The 18,381-nt window shown below is 38.9% G+C and overlaps 1 protein-coding gene and 1 pseudogene across 1 annotated transcript; both read right to left on the bottom strand.

Annotated features, from left to right (window-relative positions):
• Window positions 1–3,237: 3,237 nt before the first annotated feature.
• LOC146472406 (trace amine-associated receptor 3-like) lies at window positions 3,238–4,097 on the bottom strand (annotated as a pseudogene).
• Window positions 4,098–9,910: 5,813 nt separating this feature from the next.
• Window positions 9,911–11,424, bottom strand: LOC146472405 (histamine H2 receptor-like). The gene has a single exon (XM_085119794.1). The coding sequence runs from the start codon at window positions 11,422–11,424 to the stop codon at window positions 10,567–10,569; it is 858 nt and encodes a 285-aa protein (XP_084975920.1). The 3' UTR covers window positions 9,911–10,566.
• Window positions 11,425–18,381: the final 6,957 nt, after the last annotated feature.

Below are 18,381 nucleotides of genomic sequence, written 5' to 3'. Positions count from 1 at the left end.
TGTACTAAAATTATTAAAAGCATAATTGTTAATAGAACTGAGTGGAGTGCAAAGTTCAATATTTAGTAATTTATTACACCCATTTTGAAATCACATTTCTTGTTGTCAATGGTAATATTGATCTGCTGCAAGTAACCCAATTTTTAAGTTATTATTATTATTATTTCATTTTATTTTCATGGGCTAAAGGGAAGCGCTTTGGAGTGCGGTTCACGAATAAATCGCACTGATGAGAGCCAATCAGATTGCAAGGATCACCCGTCCAGTGATTTTAAAAAAGGCGTAATAAACATAGAAGCAAATTATTGAATGATCCATCAGATGATCCATCTGTATTACAAATCGAGCCCTAGAAACACAAGTTCTTTCCTAAAAATGCGAACGTACTGTAGTCATTTAATTTGCATAACATTGTACAACTTTTATATAATGACAGATTAACCCTCACAGGTTTGCATAGTGTAATTTAGGCAGATCACAAAGAATATAGTTCTAGAGTATCTGTATGTTTATTGCGAAAAGAAGTAGAATAAAACTTGTTACCATTCTGCAATGAGATGTGCCTCATCAACTACAGCTGCCGGCTTTGATCTTTTCCCTAATCTCAACACTGTCCAAAACCTTCCTGTTTTTTTTTTTTTTTTTTTTTTCAATTAACTTAAATACACTTAATATTCCATCCATTTGGGATACAGAGAAGTCTAACGATTCGCCTCAAAGAATCATTGCAGATGGAAATTTCATGCTGTCAAGTTTGATATCTGATCCCGCATCAGTGCATTCAACGGCGATGCGACCAAAATGATGGAGTCATTGACCTCCATGAGTCAAAACAAAGGGCAGAAGCTGGAATATTAAGGATTTGTCGAAAGCAGAGACACCTGACACATCCCTCCTTTTTTCAGCAATAATTGTAATTGCGTTCCCAAGCTGCTCACGAAGAGAAATCGATTCCAAAATAAGAAGACGCAGAACATTCGCCAGTATCTCAATAAACTTATGGCTTCTGGCAGCCGCCTGGTTATTCTCAGTAAATTTAATGACATTTCAAGACTTCATACATGAATACCGGAAGTCCTAGAATCTAGGACTTCCGTAATCCTGTGTTCCCAGAGCCACTTGGTCCTCGTGCCCAGCCTCCAGCGACCTAAGAGGACCAAGCGGCTCTGGGGACGAGAATGAGACACCTGGTGCCAGCCTCGACACCAGTAGTCCTTGGGGCGCGGCCAAACTTCAAGTCACCCGTTGAGCTTATCGGAAAGACGCGCTACCCCGCTCAGTCCCAAGCCTCACACAGGCAGCTCGAACCGTTGGATAAGCGTGATTAGGCTTGGGAACAAGGCTAGCCTCCTGGTAGTATAGCTGTATGTGTTTTTTTCTTGCTGTTGGCCATCAAGACAGGATGACGGATCAGTTAAATATACTTATCCTGGTAATCCTTTATTTGCTTTTGTCATTAGTACAAGAAAGGTGCTCGCTTATCCTTCTCTTTTGTCCAATCTTATCTTTCAGCTGATAGCATATTGATATAAAAATGTGCTACATATGAATTTGCATCACCCTTCCATTAATAAAGTCCCGTCCCGTTAAAAATCCCGTTTCATGTCTTTTGTGTATTACCATTTTCTACCCTTTCCACGCCCACCAAGGAAAGCAGCATTTATTGTTGCAGGTTTTTTTGTAACTGTAGTTAGATACTAGATACATTGTTAGTTGATGATGATTACTATACAGCTGTTTCGACAAAGGTTGTCCAAAAAAGCGTAAAAGCGTACGCGACAATGCCGAAAGGTAGTTTGGGAAATACCCAATAAATTTCAATAAAAGCTCAAAATCCATATTGCCTCGACCGTGCAGCGAAGACTTGAGATGACTGGCGATATGGAATCTGAGCTTTTATTGAAATTTATTGGGTATTTTCCAAAATACCTTTCGGCATTGTCGCGTACGCTTTTACGCTTTTTTGGGCAACCTTTGTCGAAACAGCTGTATATAGCTGATGGAATTACCGTGCCAAAATAAAATTATCATATGGTATCCCTCTCTTAACGGATTTCTCTTAATTTAGCTTAGCAACAAGGCGGTAACGTCTTTGCAGTTGCCCATCCCGCTTAATATACTGTTTCGCTTTAATTTAGGGAAGTGGTTTCTGGAAAACATACTTTTTGATGGACAAAGAGGAACTCAACAAACCGCTTCCACACGCCATGGTGGCAAACTCCAAACCCTCCATTGTTTACTACGCTATCTAAATCTCATATTTTATTTATCAATTAATTTGTTTAATATACATTTCTATTTACTATACGAAAAGCTTAAAAGCTCTTTAAACACTCAATGGTATTCATTTTGAGACGTGGTTTTAACTTCTGAGTCAGTGCATATTATTCTGTACAAGTGGTTTCCAGATATAAATACTAGAGACTTATACCTTACTCACGGGCTTTTAGGCAACTCTCCCTTGTTTGCAATCAAGCTGGTGGTTTTACCTTTCAGTTTCAAAATTATAAAGTGTGACCAATCAAATGAAGGCGAGTACCTTCCTGTGGTGCTGTTTAATATACTGTACAAGGTGGTCCTCACTTTTGAGCCTGTCGGTGAACTCGTAAGAGTGTGACCATTAATTTAGATGAAAGCTACTGAGCAGTACTTTCCTGTGGCTTCATTTACAAGTACGGGATCCCTGTAGTACACTTTAACATATAATTCTTTTGTCTTCGGCTAATTTTGTATGTTTCTACAAACTTATGTAATTTACTTAAATATTTATTAACCGGCGCACCCAACGGTTCATGTCCGTGAAATCTGTTGGAAGGCCTCAATCGCATCAGAAATTCGGATTGAATTCTAAAATCAAGCGTTTGCTTGGGTATAGTCTCCTAAAAGTTTAGTAAAATTTAAAACTTAATTTCTTTCAACTTTTTTTCGAAGAGATTAAAAATGTCGTTAAGAGAGCTAAATAAGGTCTGCTAGCATTTTTGGAAAAAACCAAGCGGAGCAGCATGTAAAATTCGGGAGATCGGGTTCTGTTTCCTAAAATTTTCTGCGACTGAGAAATTCAGATAAAATATTCGAACAGAATAAATTGTGTTACGTACACAGATTGAATGTCTTCTAACGCCTGTAAAAAGCCTTTGAACAAAACGGCGTTTGAATTATTTCACTTACATTTTTAACGTTGGGCACCCCGATATAACACTTAATATAGTTAGGACCAATAATTACTATAAACGATAGTTGTGTTCATTTGCCTCGCTTGAATGTCACAACATAGGTCACTTTTTTGAACTCCTTTTTTATGTCTCTCTTGAGAAAAGAGTAAACTAAAGGATTAACAGCAGAGTTTAACACTAAAATTGGTACTTTAAATGCATCGTCTTCACACTTTGCGGAATAGACGACAAATACAATGGAACAACGAATGAAAATACCGTAACATACAAGAAACAGCCCCACAACGATTCCCATTATTTTAACTGTAGCCTTCTCATAAGTTTTAAACGGAAACCGCTGGTTAAAACGTAACTCGTTTGCCAACATGCGCGAGCCCTGCGCTGCTTCAAAACAACATGTGCCATGGATCCAACGCAGAATATTAACATAATACATGGCGAGAACTCAAAGAGTATTATGCCCAGCCAGTTGAAAATATTCATAAATACAGGCTTTGAAGAAATGACATAAGATAACGGTAAAATGTCAAGAGCAACTGGGATTGCCCAAGAAAAGAAAATCATTTGCTTAACGCGTCGGCTTGTCATGAAGGTCAAGTATTTTAAAGGCTTCACGACGGCGATGTAGCGGTCCAGTACTAGACTGCATAAGTTCGTCACGGAAGCGTAACCGAACAGCCACCTTACCAAATCCATCCAAGGCATCTCACCTTGAGTGCGCCATTTACAGCTATTACCACAGAAGTACTTTGAGGGAATAACGCTCAATCCAACACAGAAATCTGCCAACGCAAGTGAAACGACAAAGGCGTTGGTTTTGGTGCGGAGCTGTCGTTTGCTGCCGACAAGGAAAATAATGAATCCATTTCCAGCTATTGTTACAATGGAAAGGAACCATCCTAGAATCCAAAACCAGGTGTCCATTTCTTCAGTCAAGGCCCTTTATTCGCTCCTGCAAATGAAACATGATGTGAAAACCTCGTGGTCTTCTGTGGATTGAACTTCCTTGGTCTTTCACTGTATATTTAATCCATACACACAGCGGAATATATTCAATGCACATTCAGCTGTTCGCAACTTTAATTACCTCTTAACATTTACAAATTAGAAAAGGAAGAGCTTGGCCTCCGTTTTTGATTATGGAGATATTAAAAATACGTACAATAACAAATTATTGTCGATTATTTTGACTCCTTTTTAATTCAGTCCTCCAACCCCTCCACTAAAGAAAGAAAGAACCATCGTCCACCTTGTTTTTTGTTTTCGTATGTTACTTTCCCTCTCTTTAATTCCAAATTAATGGTTAAACTAGTTACGAAACTAAGCAAGTAAACTTGGCCGACAAAATTTTTTAAGCTGTGCGTGAGAAATGCCCAAGGCTTGCCAACCAACAGGTGCACCCAAACAACTTTCTCAATTTCGAAATTTTAAAACGCCGCCTTAAAAGGGATATTTGCGTCCGTTAGCCCAGTTGATCTGTTTGATCTGAATGCTTCAGGTGAATTTTTCTGTTGTTGAATTTTTTAGGAAACGGAATCCGTTACCCCGAATTTACGAGTTGCTGTTGGCTATCTGAAAATCCCAGCTAACTTTATTTGGCACTCGAAGCGATCTTTTCAGTTTGTCCTTCGAAAACGAAAGGGATTATAATTTTCACATGTTTACGAAAGACTGAAGTGACCTGTTACCTGGCAAAGATGTATTGAACTCTACTAAGTTTTCACCACAGTTAAAAAAAAAAATTATAAAAAAAAAAAATTTTCATTACAGTTAGATGTTAATTTCAATGGTGATTAAGGCCCTCCGAAAAGATGTTCATCGAAAGGAAATATTGGGTGTATATGTCTCACAGGAGGTAAGCCTAAACCAGATGTCCAACTGATGCAAAAGACTGGTAACGGAAGGGGGTACGGGGGGGGGGGGGGGGGTGCATTCACGTCCTTAAATTGGTGTTATGGATGACTGTGGTTCGAAGAAAGGTTTGTATGCAAAATTCAAGATGTTTTTTGAATTACTATTTTCTTATCTCCAAACTTAAGGTTATTAATCAAAATACATAAAAGACAGTATTGTAATAGGGTAGGATGCAGCGACTTCTCACGATTCTACGATTGTGACATTTCCACCCAGATGAAATTAAAAAAAAATTGACTACCAGACAAACTGAGAAAAAGATTTCACTCAATGTAGCAACCCAGTAAGCACTGTTACAGTGGTGAAAAAACTCCAGACTTTTTTTCATTTCTTTCAGACTTTATCTTCATTTTCATACTCAGTTCCCAGGTCTAGAAGACCAGTGTTTGTACGAACCCCCGTCTCTTTTCTGTGGACTAGTTTTCGAGGGTGTCAGTTTTTGAGAACCTATCACACTATCAGCAAATATAACACAAGCAAAGCTAAATAAATATTGTAACCAGGTTTTAACCGAATTGTTATCGAAAACGCCAAGCAATTTTATACAAAGACGTCAGAAAACTTTAAATTGATAACGAGTTTACGTGAAGCTGGTACTTATTAGGGTATCTTCCCTAAATCCCACTTTACACGTGATTTCTTATAGGATTGCCGAGCGCGCTAGAATGCAAACTAAAGAAATCCGCCACCGCAAGTGAAACGACAAAGGCGTTGGTTTTGGTGCGGAGCTGTCGTTTGCTGCCGACAAGGAAATAATAAACCCATTTCCAGCGATGATTGCTAGAATGGAAAGAAACCATCCTAGAATCCAAAACAAGGTGTTCATTTCTTCAGTTAAGGCCGTTTATTCACTCCTGCAAATAAAACATGATGTGAAAAATTGTGGCCTTCAGTGAATTGAACTTCCTTGCTGTGTGTATGCTCTTCATACACACAGCGGAATATATAAAATGCACATTCAGCTGTTTCGCAACTTTAATTGCTTCTTAACATTTGCAAATTAGAAAAGGAAGCGATCGGTCTCCCTTTATGAAGATATTAAAAATACGTCAATAACAAATTTTTATCGATGAAAAGACGTCGCATGATCACTTACCGGCTGACATTTTTACTTCTTTTTTAATTTAGTCCTCCAACCCTTCCACCAATGAAAGAACCATCGTCCACCTTGGTTTCTCTTTTTCTTGTTTTTCTCTTTAATTACCAAATTAATGGAGCAACTAGTTACGAAACTGAGCTAGCAAACTTGTGAGATAAAAATTTTGAAACTCTGCCTGCTGAGAACGCCCAAGGCTTCCCAACCAACAGGTGCACCCAAACAACTTCTAAATTTTGAAATTTTAAAACGCCGCCTTAAAAGAGATATTTGTGTACGTTAGCCCATTTTGATCTGTTCGAATACTTTTTATTTATTTTTTTTATTTAATTCAATATTTATTCAGGGGCATCCAATTTAGCAGAGCTAGTTTAAATGGAGCCCTGACACAGTACAAGACAAAACATTGAAACATAAAAAAACTAGACAAATAATTAAGTTATAAATGCAGCATGTGCCGCAGGCGTTATTGCTTAAGATGGCACTTAAGTTTAGTTTTAAACTCACTGAACGCCTCTACCTGTCTAATGGTCAAGTGAAATTTTTCAGTTGCTGAAATGTTTAGGAAACAGAATCCGTTACCGCGAATTTACGAGCTGCTGTTGGCTCTCTGAAAATCCCAGCTAACTTTTGGGCGGATTCCTTTTGGAAGCTATTCCGTTTTCGGAATGAACGGAATGTCATTCTGTTAATTCTGCTCCCGATAGCAGAATGAACAGAATAAAAGGAATACGGTTTACTCGGAATAGACAGAAAACGCGTTCTTTTGGGAATTTTTTGGCGGGAAATCCTACGCGGCCGCTCGCTCGCAGACATAGTAGTTCTCAGGTCACCTCCGCCATGTGTATTCCGCTTCATATTGTGTAGTGGTTCAAAAAAAAGTTTGTATGCAAAATTTGAGACTTTTTTCAAACCATTATTTTCTTTTTGCAGACTCGGTGTTATTAGACCAAACAAATGAGCGACTTCTCACGATTCTGCGATTGAACATTTTGACTAAGACGAAATTAAAATAAAATCCGAATTGCTGACAAAGTGAGACAAACATTTTACTCGGATTAGCAATTTTAAAAGCACTGTTACCGCATTGAAAAAACTCCAGACTTTTTTGCCTTTCTTCCAGACTTTATCTTCAATTCCCATACTTTTCCCAGGCCTTGAAGACTAGTGTTTGCCGATTCCCACGTTTCTCCAAAAATTTTAGACTCTGCATGTGATGAGGTCCAGACCTGTTTCTCTTCTGTGGACTAGTTTTCGCGGATTTCAGTTTTTGCGAACCTTCAATAATTCACACCAGTAGCAAACATAACACAAGCAAAGCTAAATAAATATTTTAAGCGGGTTTTGACCGAATTTGTTGTCAAACACACGAAGCAAAAATACAAAGACGTAAGAAAAAAAAGGAAATTGATAACGAGTTCACGTAGAGCGGGTGCTAATTAGCGTATGTTCCCTTAATCCCTCTTTACTTATGATTTCTAATGAGATTGCCGAGGTCGCTAGTAAAATTAAAAGAGAAATCCACAAAACAACAAAAAAAGAAAACAAATAAACATTCAAACAAAACACACATGGTTTCAAAAACTCAGCATAACTTATCGTCGCCCAAATCAGCCTAAAATCCCATCAGTTTCGAAACCCGACAAAAGGCCCTGAACTGAGACACCTGGTGCCAGCCTTGTCCCCAGTTATCCTTGGTGCGCGGCCGAACTTGAAGTCACCTGTTGTGCTAGAAAATCCCTAATTAACAATGACTGGAACCAGGTTTGTGAGCCCGCGAGAATTGGCACCCCCACCAAATCCATGTTTTCGCCAAAACCGATGGGCTCTGAAATCTGGTTCCAGTCCTTGTTATTTAAGGTCTTCCGTTGTGCTAATCGGGAAGATGCGTTTAAGCGCTCGGTTCCAAACCTCACAATGGAAGTTCGACTCGCTCGAACAGCGTGATTAGCACTTGGGAACGAGGCTGACCTGCATGCTAGTATAACTGTATGTGGCTTTTTCTTGCTGTTGGCCATCAAGACAGCATGAGGGATCAGTTGAATAAAGTTATCCTGGCAATGCTTTATTTGCTTTCATTAAAATATACATAGTTCATTAGTACAAGAAAGTTGCTTGCTCATCCTTCTCTTTTGCCCAATCTTATCTTTGAGCTACATGTATGAAAATGTGCTATATATGAATTGCATTACCCTTTGATTTAATAAAGTCTCGTCCCGTTAGAAAACCCGTTTCCCGCTCCTGTGTATGCCTTCCAGCGCCTTTCTTTTAGCTCCCAACCCACCATTTTCTACCCGATTTCCCACCCCTCCTGTCAGAAACCTGTAAATTGATAAGGAGTCTACGTAGAGCGGATAGTAATTAGTGTATATCCCTAAATCCAACTTTACTCGTGATTTCCAATGGAATTGCCGAGCACGCTGGTAAAAATAAAAGAAAAATCGACAAAACAACAAGAAAAGAAAACAAGTGAACATTCAAACAAAACACACAAAGTTTCAAAAACTCAGCATAATCGTCGCCCAAATTCTAAAATCCCATCACTTTCTAAACCCGACAAACGGCTCTGGACTGAGACACCTGGTGCCAGCCTAGTCCCCAGTCCTCCTTGGCGCGCGGATGAACTTAAAGTCACCCGTTGAGCTAATCAGGAAGACGCGATAAAATGCTTGGTCCCAAGCCTCACAAACGCAGCTACACTCGCTCGAAGAGCGTGCTTAGGGTTGAGAACGAGGCTGAGCTGGATGCTAGTATAGCTTTATGTGTTTTTTTTCTTGCTGTTGGCCATCAAGACTGCACGAGGGATCATTTGAATAAATTTATCCTGGCAATGCTTTATTTGCTTTCATTACAGTGTAAGACATACATAGTTTATTAGTACAAGAAGGTGCCCGCCCATCCTTTTCTTTTGTCAAATCTTGTCTTTCAGCTGTTAGCATATTCATATGAAAATGTCCTATATATGAATTTGCATTACCCTTCCATTAAACGAAGTCCCGTCCCATTAGAAATCCCGTTTCACGGCTTCTGTGTATTCCCTCCACCCCTTTCTTCTAGCTTCCCACCCACCATTTCCTACCCTTTCCATGCCCACCAAGAAAAGCAGCATTTGTTGTTTTATTTGTTTTTCCTATTTTAATTACATAGATACATTGTTAAGTGATGATGATTAATATATATAGCTGACGGAATTACCATGTCTAAATAAAGTTATCCTATCGTACCCCTCCCTTAACAGATTTATTTGAATTAAGCCTTGCAACAAGGCGGTAACGTCTTTGCAGTTGCCTATCCTGTTTAAAATGCTGTTTCATTTTAATCTAGGGAAGTGGAAAACATAATTGTTGATGGGCTAATAGGGACTCAACAAACCGCTTCCACACGCCGTGGTGGCAAACTCCGAACCCTCCATTGTTAACTACGCCATTTAAATCTCATATTTTATTTATTAATTAATTTACAAAAGCTTAAGAACTCTTTTAACACTCTATCGTGGTTTTGCCGTTCAGTTTCAAAATCCTAAGGTGTGACCATTCAAATGAAAGCTACTGAACGGTACTGTACTGTTTATTATGCTGTACAAGGTGGTTCTAACTTTTGAGTCTGTGGATGAAATCCTAAAGTGTGACCATTCAAATGAAAGCTACAGAGCAGTACTTTCCTGTGGTGCTATTTCGCATGTACAGGATCCCTGTATTATATTTTAACACATATATATTTTTTTGCCTTCAGTTAATTCTGTATGTTTTCTACAACGTTGATGTAACTGACCATTAATATAACAGGCGCACCCAACAGTTCATTTCGGTGAAATCTTTTGGAAGGCCTAAATCGTAAAGAAATTCGAACTGAATTCTAATAACTAGCCTTTGCTTGGGTATAGTCTCCTAAAAGTTAAGCAACATTTAAAAATTAATTCCTTTTGTTTTTGAAGGGATGAAAAATGTTGTTCACGGACGACGAAATATTACAAGTCAGCTAGCATTTTAGGAAAAACCAACACGCAGCTTATAAATTCAGTTCTAGCCAACCACGCAGTCATTTTTAGGGAACTCATATTACCTCCTTCCCAGAAAACGACTGTGTGGGAGGCCAGTAAAATTCGGGATATCGGGTTCTGTTCCCTAAAATTTTCTTCGATTGAAAAATTTGGCTCAAGTATTCAAAAGTATCAAATTGTGTTACGTGCACAAAAAGGCATTTTAAGGCCACAAACGGTCTTTGTAAACAGAAGACGACATTTGAAGTATTTCACTTAAATATTCTCGTTGGGCGCTCTGGTATATAATACTTAGTATAGTTAGCACCAATACTTACTATTAACGATAGATCGTCTAATTTTCCTTAATCGTAGTATAGAAAACCTCAAACAATTCAGTGTGTTCATTGGCCTCGCTTGAATGTCACAACAAAGTTCACTTGTTTAAACTCGTTATTTATGTCTCTCTTGAGAAGAGCATAAACTAAAGGGTTAACAGCGGAGTTTAAAACCAAAATAGGTAGTTTAAATGCTTCATCTTCACACTTTGCGGAATAGACGACAACTAAGATGGTACAACGAATGAAAATACCGTAACATAGAAGAAAAAGACCCACAACGATTGCCATTATTTTAACTGTAGCCTTCTGGTGAGTTTTAAACGGAACGCGGTGGTTAAAACGTAACTCGTTTGCCAACATGCGTGTTGCCCGAACCCTGCGTTGTTTCAAAACAACATGTATCATGGATCCGACGCAGAATATTAACATAAAACATGGCGAGAACTCAAAGAGTATCATGACCAGCCAATTGAAAATATCAGCAAATATGGGCTTTGAAAAAAAAAGAAAAGATAACGGTAAAATGTCAATACCAACTGAGATTGCCCAAGAAAAGAAAATCATTTGCTTAACGCGTCGGCTTGTCATGAAAGTCAAGTATTTCAAAGGTTTTACGACGGCGATGTAGCGGTCCAGTACTAGACTGCATAAGTTCGTCACGGAAGCGTAACCGAACAGCCACCTTACCAGCTTCGGCCAAGACGCCCGGGCTTGAGGCCATTTGCAACTACTACCGCAGAAGAATGGGAGTGGAATAACGCTCAATCCAACACAGAAATCTGCCACCGCAAGTGAAACGACGAAGGCGTTGGTTTTGGTGCGGAGCTTTCGTCTGCTGCCGACAAGGAAAATAATAAATCCATTTCCAGCAATTGCTAGAATGGAAAGAAACCATCCTAGAATCCAAAACCAGGTGTTCATTTGTTCAGTTAAGACTGTTTATTCGCTCCCGCAAATGAAACATGATGTGAAAACCTTGTGGCCTTCTGTGGATTGAACTTCCTTGCTCTCTCGCTCTAGATTTAACTCAGTCACACAGCAGAATATATTAAATGCTTTTTCGCAACTTTGATTGCTTCTTAACGTTTAGGGAAGATCTTGGCCTCCCCTTTTGATTATGAATATATTAAAAATACGTCAAAAGTAAATCATTATCGCTGAGAGTCCGTCGTTTGATCACTTACCTGATGACATTTTGACTCCTTTGTAATTTAGTCCTCCAGCCCCTCGACCAATGAAAGAACCATCGTCCACCTTGGTATCTCTGTGTGTTGCTTTTTCTATCTTTAATTACCAAATTAATGGTGGAACTAGTTACGAAACTAAGCAAGCAAACTTGACAGATAAAATTTTTTAACTGTGCCTTAGAAATGTCCAAGGATTCCCAACCAACAGGTGCACCCAAACAAGTTCTTCAATTTCGAAATTTTCGAAACGCCGACGTAAAAGGGATATTTTTGCACCCTAGCCCAGTTTGATCTGTTCGAATGTTTTAGGTGAATTTTTCAGTCGCTGAATTTACAAGCTGCTGTTGGCTATCCGGCCGAAAATCGAAGCTAACTTTATTTTGCTCTCGAAACGATCTTTTCAGTTCTGTCCTTCGAAAACGAAAGGGATTAATTTACACATGTTAATTTACTAAAGGCAGAGGTGACATTTTACCAAAAATGTCAGTTAAACTCTAGTTTTTCATCACAATTAGATGTTAATTTTTGTGGTCATTTAAGACCTTCCAAACAGGTATTCAGCAAAGAGATCCATTGAATGTCTTTCAGTGCGTGGGTGAACCTAAACCAGATGTTCAACTGTTGCGAAGAACTGGTAACGGAAGGGGATACAGAGGGGGAGGGGGAGGGTGCATTCACATCCCTAAATTTGTGTTATGGATGTCTGTGATTCGAACAAAAGGTATGTATGGTAATTTCAAGACTTGTTGCAAGACATTAGTTACTTTTTTGAGACTCTTTAGCCTGTATTAGTCAAAACACATATTAGACAGTATCGTAATGGGGTAGGGTAGAGCGACGTCTCACGATTCTGTGATTGAGCATTTTGACTAAGACAAAATTAAAATAAAATTCGACTAGCAGACAAAGTGAAACAAAGATCTCACTCGTCTTAGCAATTCAGGAAGCATTGTTACAGCGCGGAAGAAACTCCAGACTTTTTTGCCTTTCTTCCAGACTTTATCTTCATTTGCCCTGGAAGACTAGTGTTTACAGATTTCCAAATTTTCCAAGAATTTGAGAATGTACGAACCCCTTGATCTCTCTTCTGTGGACTAGTTTGCGAGGATTTTAGTTTTTGAGAACCTTCAAAAGTTCACACTATAAGCATTATAACATAAGCAAAGCTAAATAAATATTGTAACCGGTTTTTCACCGAATTGTTGTCGAAAACCCCGGGGAGGGGAGGGGGGCGGTAATCAACAGATGCTTAGGAGGGGAGGTGCAGCCCGGGCGTTTAAACCCTGACCCTGTTTAAGACACAATTCTCTGATTTCCCTATCCTGTTTAAGACAGAATTCAAAATTTTCAGACAATCAGACATTTAACCTAAAACCATACCCTGATTAAGACTACTAGAATGAAATAATACACTAGTTTCTTACTGTATTTTAATGCATTGGCAATGAATAACAATAGCGTCCATTGGCGGTCCTTTGCAGATTACTTTTACTTCATTGAAATATACTTCGTTCTTCAAAAGCCCAATAAACAGAAATCTACTCTTATCCTGTTTAAGCCATTAGGTCATGTAGTGATACCCTCTTTAAGACAGAAAGTGATGAAATAGATACCCCGTTCAGGACAAAACACTCTGAAAACCATACCCTATTTAGCCGCACGTCCCCGTTAAGGCCACCTAAGGGAGTACCTCCCCCCCCCCCCCTAACCCCCAGGTCGAAAACGCCAAGCAATTTTATACAAAGACGTCAGAAAACTGTAAATTGATAACGAGTTTACGTAAAGCGGGTACTAATTAGCGTATCTTCCGTAAATCCAACTTTACTCATGATTTCTAATGGGATTGCCGAGCGCGCAAGTAAAAATAAAAGAGAAACCCACGAAACAACAAGAAAAGAAAACAAATAAACATTCAAACAAAACACACACGGTTTCAAAAACTTTGCATTATCGTCGCACAAATCCTAAAACAGCTAAAATCCCATCAGTTTTGAAACCCAACAAACGGTTCTGGAGTGAGACACCTGGTGCCAGACTTGTCCCCAGTCGTCCTTGGGGCGCGGATGAACTTGAAGTCACCCGTTGAGCTAATCGGGAAGACGCGATAAAGCGCTCGGTTCCATGCCTCACAAACGCAGCTACACTCGTTCGAAAAGCGTGATTAGGCTTGGGAACGAGGCTGATCTGGATGCTACTATAGCTGTATGTGGCCGTTTCTTGCTTTTGGCCATCAAGATAGCACGAGGGATCAGTTGAATAAAGTCACCCTGGCAATGCTTTATTTGCTCTCATTAAGAATATTATACATAGTACAAGAAATGTGCCCGCTCATTCTTCTCTTTTGTCTAATCTTATCGTTGAGTTGTTAACATATTAAGCTGAAAATGTGCTATATATGAATTGCATTACCCTTCCATTTAATAAAGTTCCTTTCCGTTAAAAGTCCCGTTTCATGGCTTCTGTGTAATCCTTCCACCCCTTTGCTTCTAATCTCCTAGCGACTATTTCCTATCCTAGTTTCCCAGTTTCAAGAAGCACTTTAAACACGGCCTCCAAGAAAAGCAGTATTTATAGTTTTAACTTTTTTTCTTTAATAATTGTACTTAGATAGATGCATTGTTAGTTGATGATGATTAATATATAGCTGATGGAATTACCGCCTCTAAATAAAGTTAACGAATTCGTAATTCAGCTTGACAAAAAGGCGATAACATCTTTGCAGTTGCCTATCCTGTAAAATCTTGTTTTGTTTTGATTTAGGGAAGTGATTTCTGGAAAACATACTTGTTGATGGGCAAAAAGGGATTCAACAAACCGCTTCCACAAGGCATGGCGGCAAACTTTGAACCCTCCTACATTATTCGTCACGTGTGATTATAAAACAAACTAAATATTATTATAGTTTCGCTTAATTTTTGTTTTGGCTATTTATAATTTCTTTTTGGCATAACCGTTTCACCTGAACAGAACAGTAATTCAATAGTGTGACGTGGTTCTAACATCTGAGTCAGTGCATATTATTCTGGTTTCCAGATATTAATACAGGAGACCTATACTTTACACACAGGCTTTTAGGCAACTCTCCCTTGTTTGAAACCGCGTGATTTGCCTTTCAGTTTCAAAAGTATAAAGTGTGACCAATCAAATAAAAGCTACTGAGCAGTTCTTTCCCGTGGTACGGCTTATTATGCTGAGCTGAGGTGGTTCTAAGTTTTGAGTCTATGGATGAAATCCTAAAGTGTGACCATGAATGAAAGCTACTGAGCAGTACTTTCTATGGTGCTGTTTGTTATGCTGCACAAGGTGGTTCTAACTTTTGAGTGTGTGGATGAAATCCTAAAGTGTGACCATTCAAATGAAAGCTACTGAGCAGTACTTTCTATGGTGCTGTTGTTATGCTGTAAAAGGTCGTTCTAACTTTTGAGTGTGTGGATGAAATCCTAAAGTGTGACCATTCAAATGAAAGCTACTGAGCAGTACTTTCCTGTGGTGCTGTTTATTGTGCTGTAGAAGGTGGTTTTAACTTTTAAGTCTGTGGATGAAATCCTTAAGTGTGACCGCTCAAGTGAAAGCTACTGAGCAGTACTTTCCTGTGGTGCTGTTCAATATGCGGTACAAGGCTGTTCTAACTTTTGAGTCTGTGGATGAAATCCTATAGTGTGACCATTTAGATAAAAGCTACCGAGCAGTACTTTCCTGTGGCTAGATTTGCATGTATACAGGATCCCTGTAGTATATTTAAGCATATATATTTTTTTTGTCTTCGTTTAATTCTGTATGTTTCTACCTTGAACTTATGTAACTTGCTATTAATAACCGGCACGCCCAACAGTTCATTTCCGTGAAATCTGTTGGAAGGCCTAAATCGCGTCAGAAATTCAAATTCAATTCTAAAACCTAGCGTTTGCTTGGGTATACTCTCCTAAACGTTTAGTAACATGGAAAAATGGAAAAAATAACTCCTTTTGTTGTCGAAGGGATGAAAAGTGTTGTTAAGAGAGCTAAATAAGGTCAGCTAACATTTTTGGAAAAACCGTCTCGAACAGCTGGTAAAATTCGGGAGATCGGGTTCTGTTCCCTAAAATTTTCTGTGACTGAAAAATTCAGCTAAAGTATTCGAGCAGTGTACACAAATTAAATAACACTTATCAGCACTGAGACACACGTACCATCGCACAACATATCACCCGGGCAGTGGCAGCCATGGACAGCTGTTTCACCCTTATTGAAGCTCATCAGCATGGCATGGCCGTCGGGTCAAGGAGCGGGAGTAAACCCGCGTATCGGTGACCCTTTACTGCCAAGGCGAGTGCATAGCACTCCTTTAAGCGCCAGCTCCACCGTAGGCAAGTGGTAGCTGTTGGTTGGGAACTACAAAACAATTCTCCCACGGCAATGCGTATGGAGATATTTATTTTGAGCACACAGGTCTGTAAGTGATCCCATCTCCATAGGTGTTGTCGTGGGAGAACTGTTATGCAGTTCCCAACCAACAGCTACCACTTGCCTACGATGGAGCTGGCGCTTAAAGGAGTGCTATGCACTAAATTCATGACTTTTTGCGAGACTCAAGCCTGTATTAGTCAAAACACATACTAGACAGTATCCTCATAAGGTAGGGAAGAGTGACTTCTTACAATTCTGTGATTGACCATTTTGACTAAGACAAAATTAAATAAAATTCGACCACCAGACAAAGTGAAACAAAGATTTAACTCGTGTCAGCAATTCAGTAACCAATAATACAGCGCTGCAAAAACTTAAGACTTTTTTTTCCTTTCTTCCAGACTTTACATTTATTTGGCCTGGAAGACTAGTGTTGCAGATTTCTACGTTTTTCCATGAATTTTAGACCCTTTACCAATCCCGGTCTCTCTTCTGTTAGCTTGTTTTCGAGGATTTCAGTTTTTGCGAACCTTCAATGATTCAAACTATTACAAACATAATACAAGCAAGGCTAACTAAATAATGTAACCAAGTTTTGACCTAATTGTTGTCGAAAACGCCAAGCAATTTTATACAAAGACGTCAGAAAACTGTAAATTGATATAACGAGTTTACGTAGAGACGGTACTAATTAGTGCATCTTCCCTTAATCCCACTTTACTTATGATTTCTAATGGGATTGCCGAGCGCGCTAGTAAAAATAAAAGAGAAATCCACAAAACAACAAGAAAAGAAAACAAATAAACATTCAAACAGAACACACACGGTTTCAAAAACTTTGCATTATCGTCGCCCAAATCCTAAAACAGCTAAAATCCCATAAGTTTTGAAGCCAAAACAAACGGCTCTGGACTGAGACACCTGGTGCCAGCCTTGTCCCCAGTCGTCCTTGACGCGCGGATGAACTTGAAGTCACCCGTTGAGCTAATCGGGAAGACGCGATAAAGTGCTCGGTCCCAAGCCTCACACAGGCAGTTACACTCGCTCGAAAAGCGTGATTAGGCTTGAGAACGAGGCTGAGCTGGATGCTAATATAGCTGTATGTGGCCGTTTCTTGCTATTGGCCATCAAGACAGCATAAGGGATCAGTTGAATAAATTTATCCTGGCAATGCTTTATTTGCTTTCATTAAGATATACATAGTTCATTAGTACAAGAAACGTGCATAGTCATCCTTCTGTTTCGTCCAATCTTATTCAACTGTTAACGTATTCGTATGAAAATGTGCTATATATGAATTTGCTTTACCCTTCCATTTAATAAAGTCTCGTCCCGTTAGCAATCCCGTTTCATGGCTTCTGTGTAATCCTTCCACCCCTTTCTTCTAGCTTCCCACCCACCATTTTCTCCTCTTTCCATGCCCACAAAGAAAAACAGCATTTGTAATTTAATTTGTTTTTCCTTTTTTAATTCTAGTAAGGTAGATACATTGTGAGGTGATGAGAATTAATATATAAAGCTGATGGAATTACCGTGTCTAAATAAAGTTATCCTATCGTACCCCTCTCTTAACAGATTTAATCTTAATTCAGTCTCGCAACAAGGCGGTAACGTCTTTGCAGTTGCCTATCCTGTTTAAAATGCTGTTTCATTTTAATCTAGGGAAGTGGAAAACATAATTGTTGATGGGCTAACAGGGACTCAACAAACCGCCTCCACACGCCATGGTGGCAACTGCTCCGAACCCTCCATTGATAACTACGCCATTTAAATCTCATATTTCATTTATTAATTGATTTACAAAAGCTTAAAAACTCTTTTAACACTCCATCGTGGTTTTGCCGTTCAGTTTCAAAATCCTAAGGTGTGACCACTCAAATGAAAGCTACTGAGCAGTAATTTCCTGTGGTGCTATTTCGCATGTACAGGATCCCTGTATTATATTTTAACAATATTTTTTTGCCTTCAGTTAATTCTGCAGGTTTTCTACAACGTTGATATAACTGACCATTAATCAATTTAATTTAACCCTTATCGTACTGACTTTAAGATCCGGTTACAATCACTCAGACGGACTTTTTTTACAATAGTACACTTGTACTAAACAGGGGCGCCTTTCTCCAGCGACGAAATCTTAACTTTTGTTCAAACCTCAACAAGCTATATATCAAATTAAAGCTTAATAAATTGCCTTACCGATTATAGTGATAAAAACGAATTTTGCTTAAAAACTGCTTTCAAACTCCAATTGTGGAATACCATTTGTTTAAATAATTGACAAAAATTATAGAAAAACAAAAAATAA

This window comes from Pavona decussata, unplaced genomic scaffold (assembly GCF_977016875.1).
Source record: "Pavona decussata unplaced genomic scaffold, jaPavDecu1.1 SCAFFOLD_100, whole genome shotgun sequence".
Lineage (NCBI taxonomy): Eukaryota > Metazoa > Cnidaria > Anthozoa > Scleractinia > Agariciidae > Pavona > Pavona decussata.
Note: the sequence above shows the minus strand (reverse complement) of the source record. Positions and strands in the feature narration are given on the sequence as shown.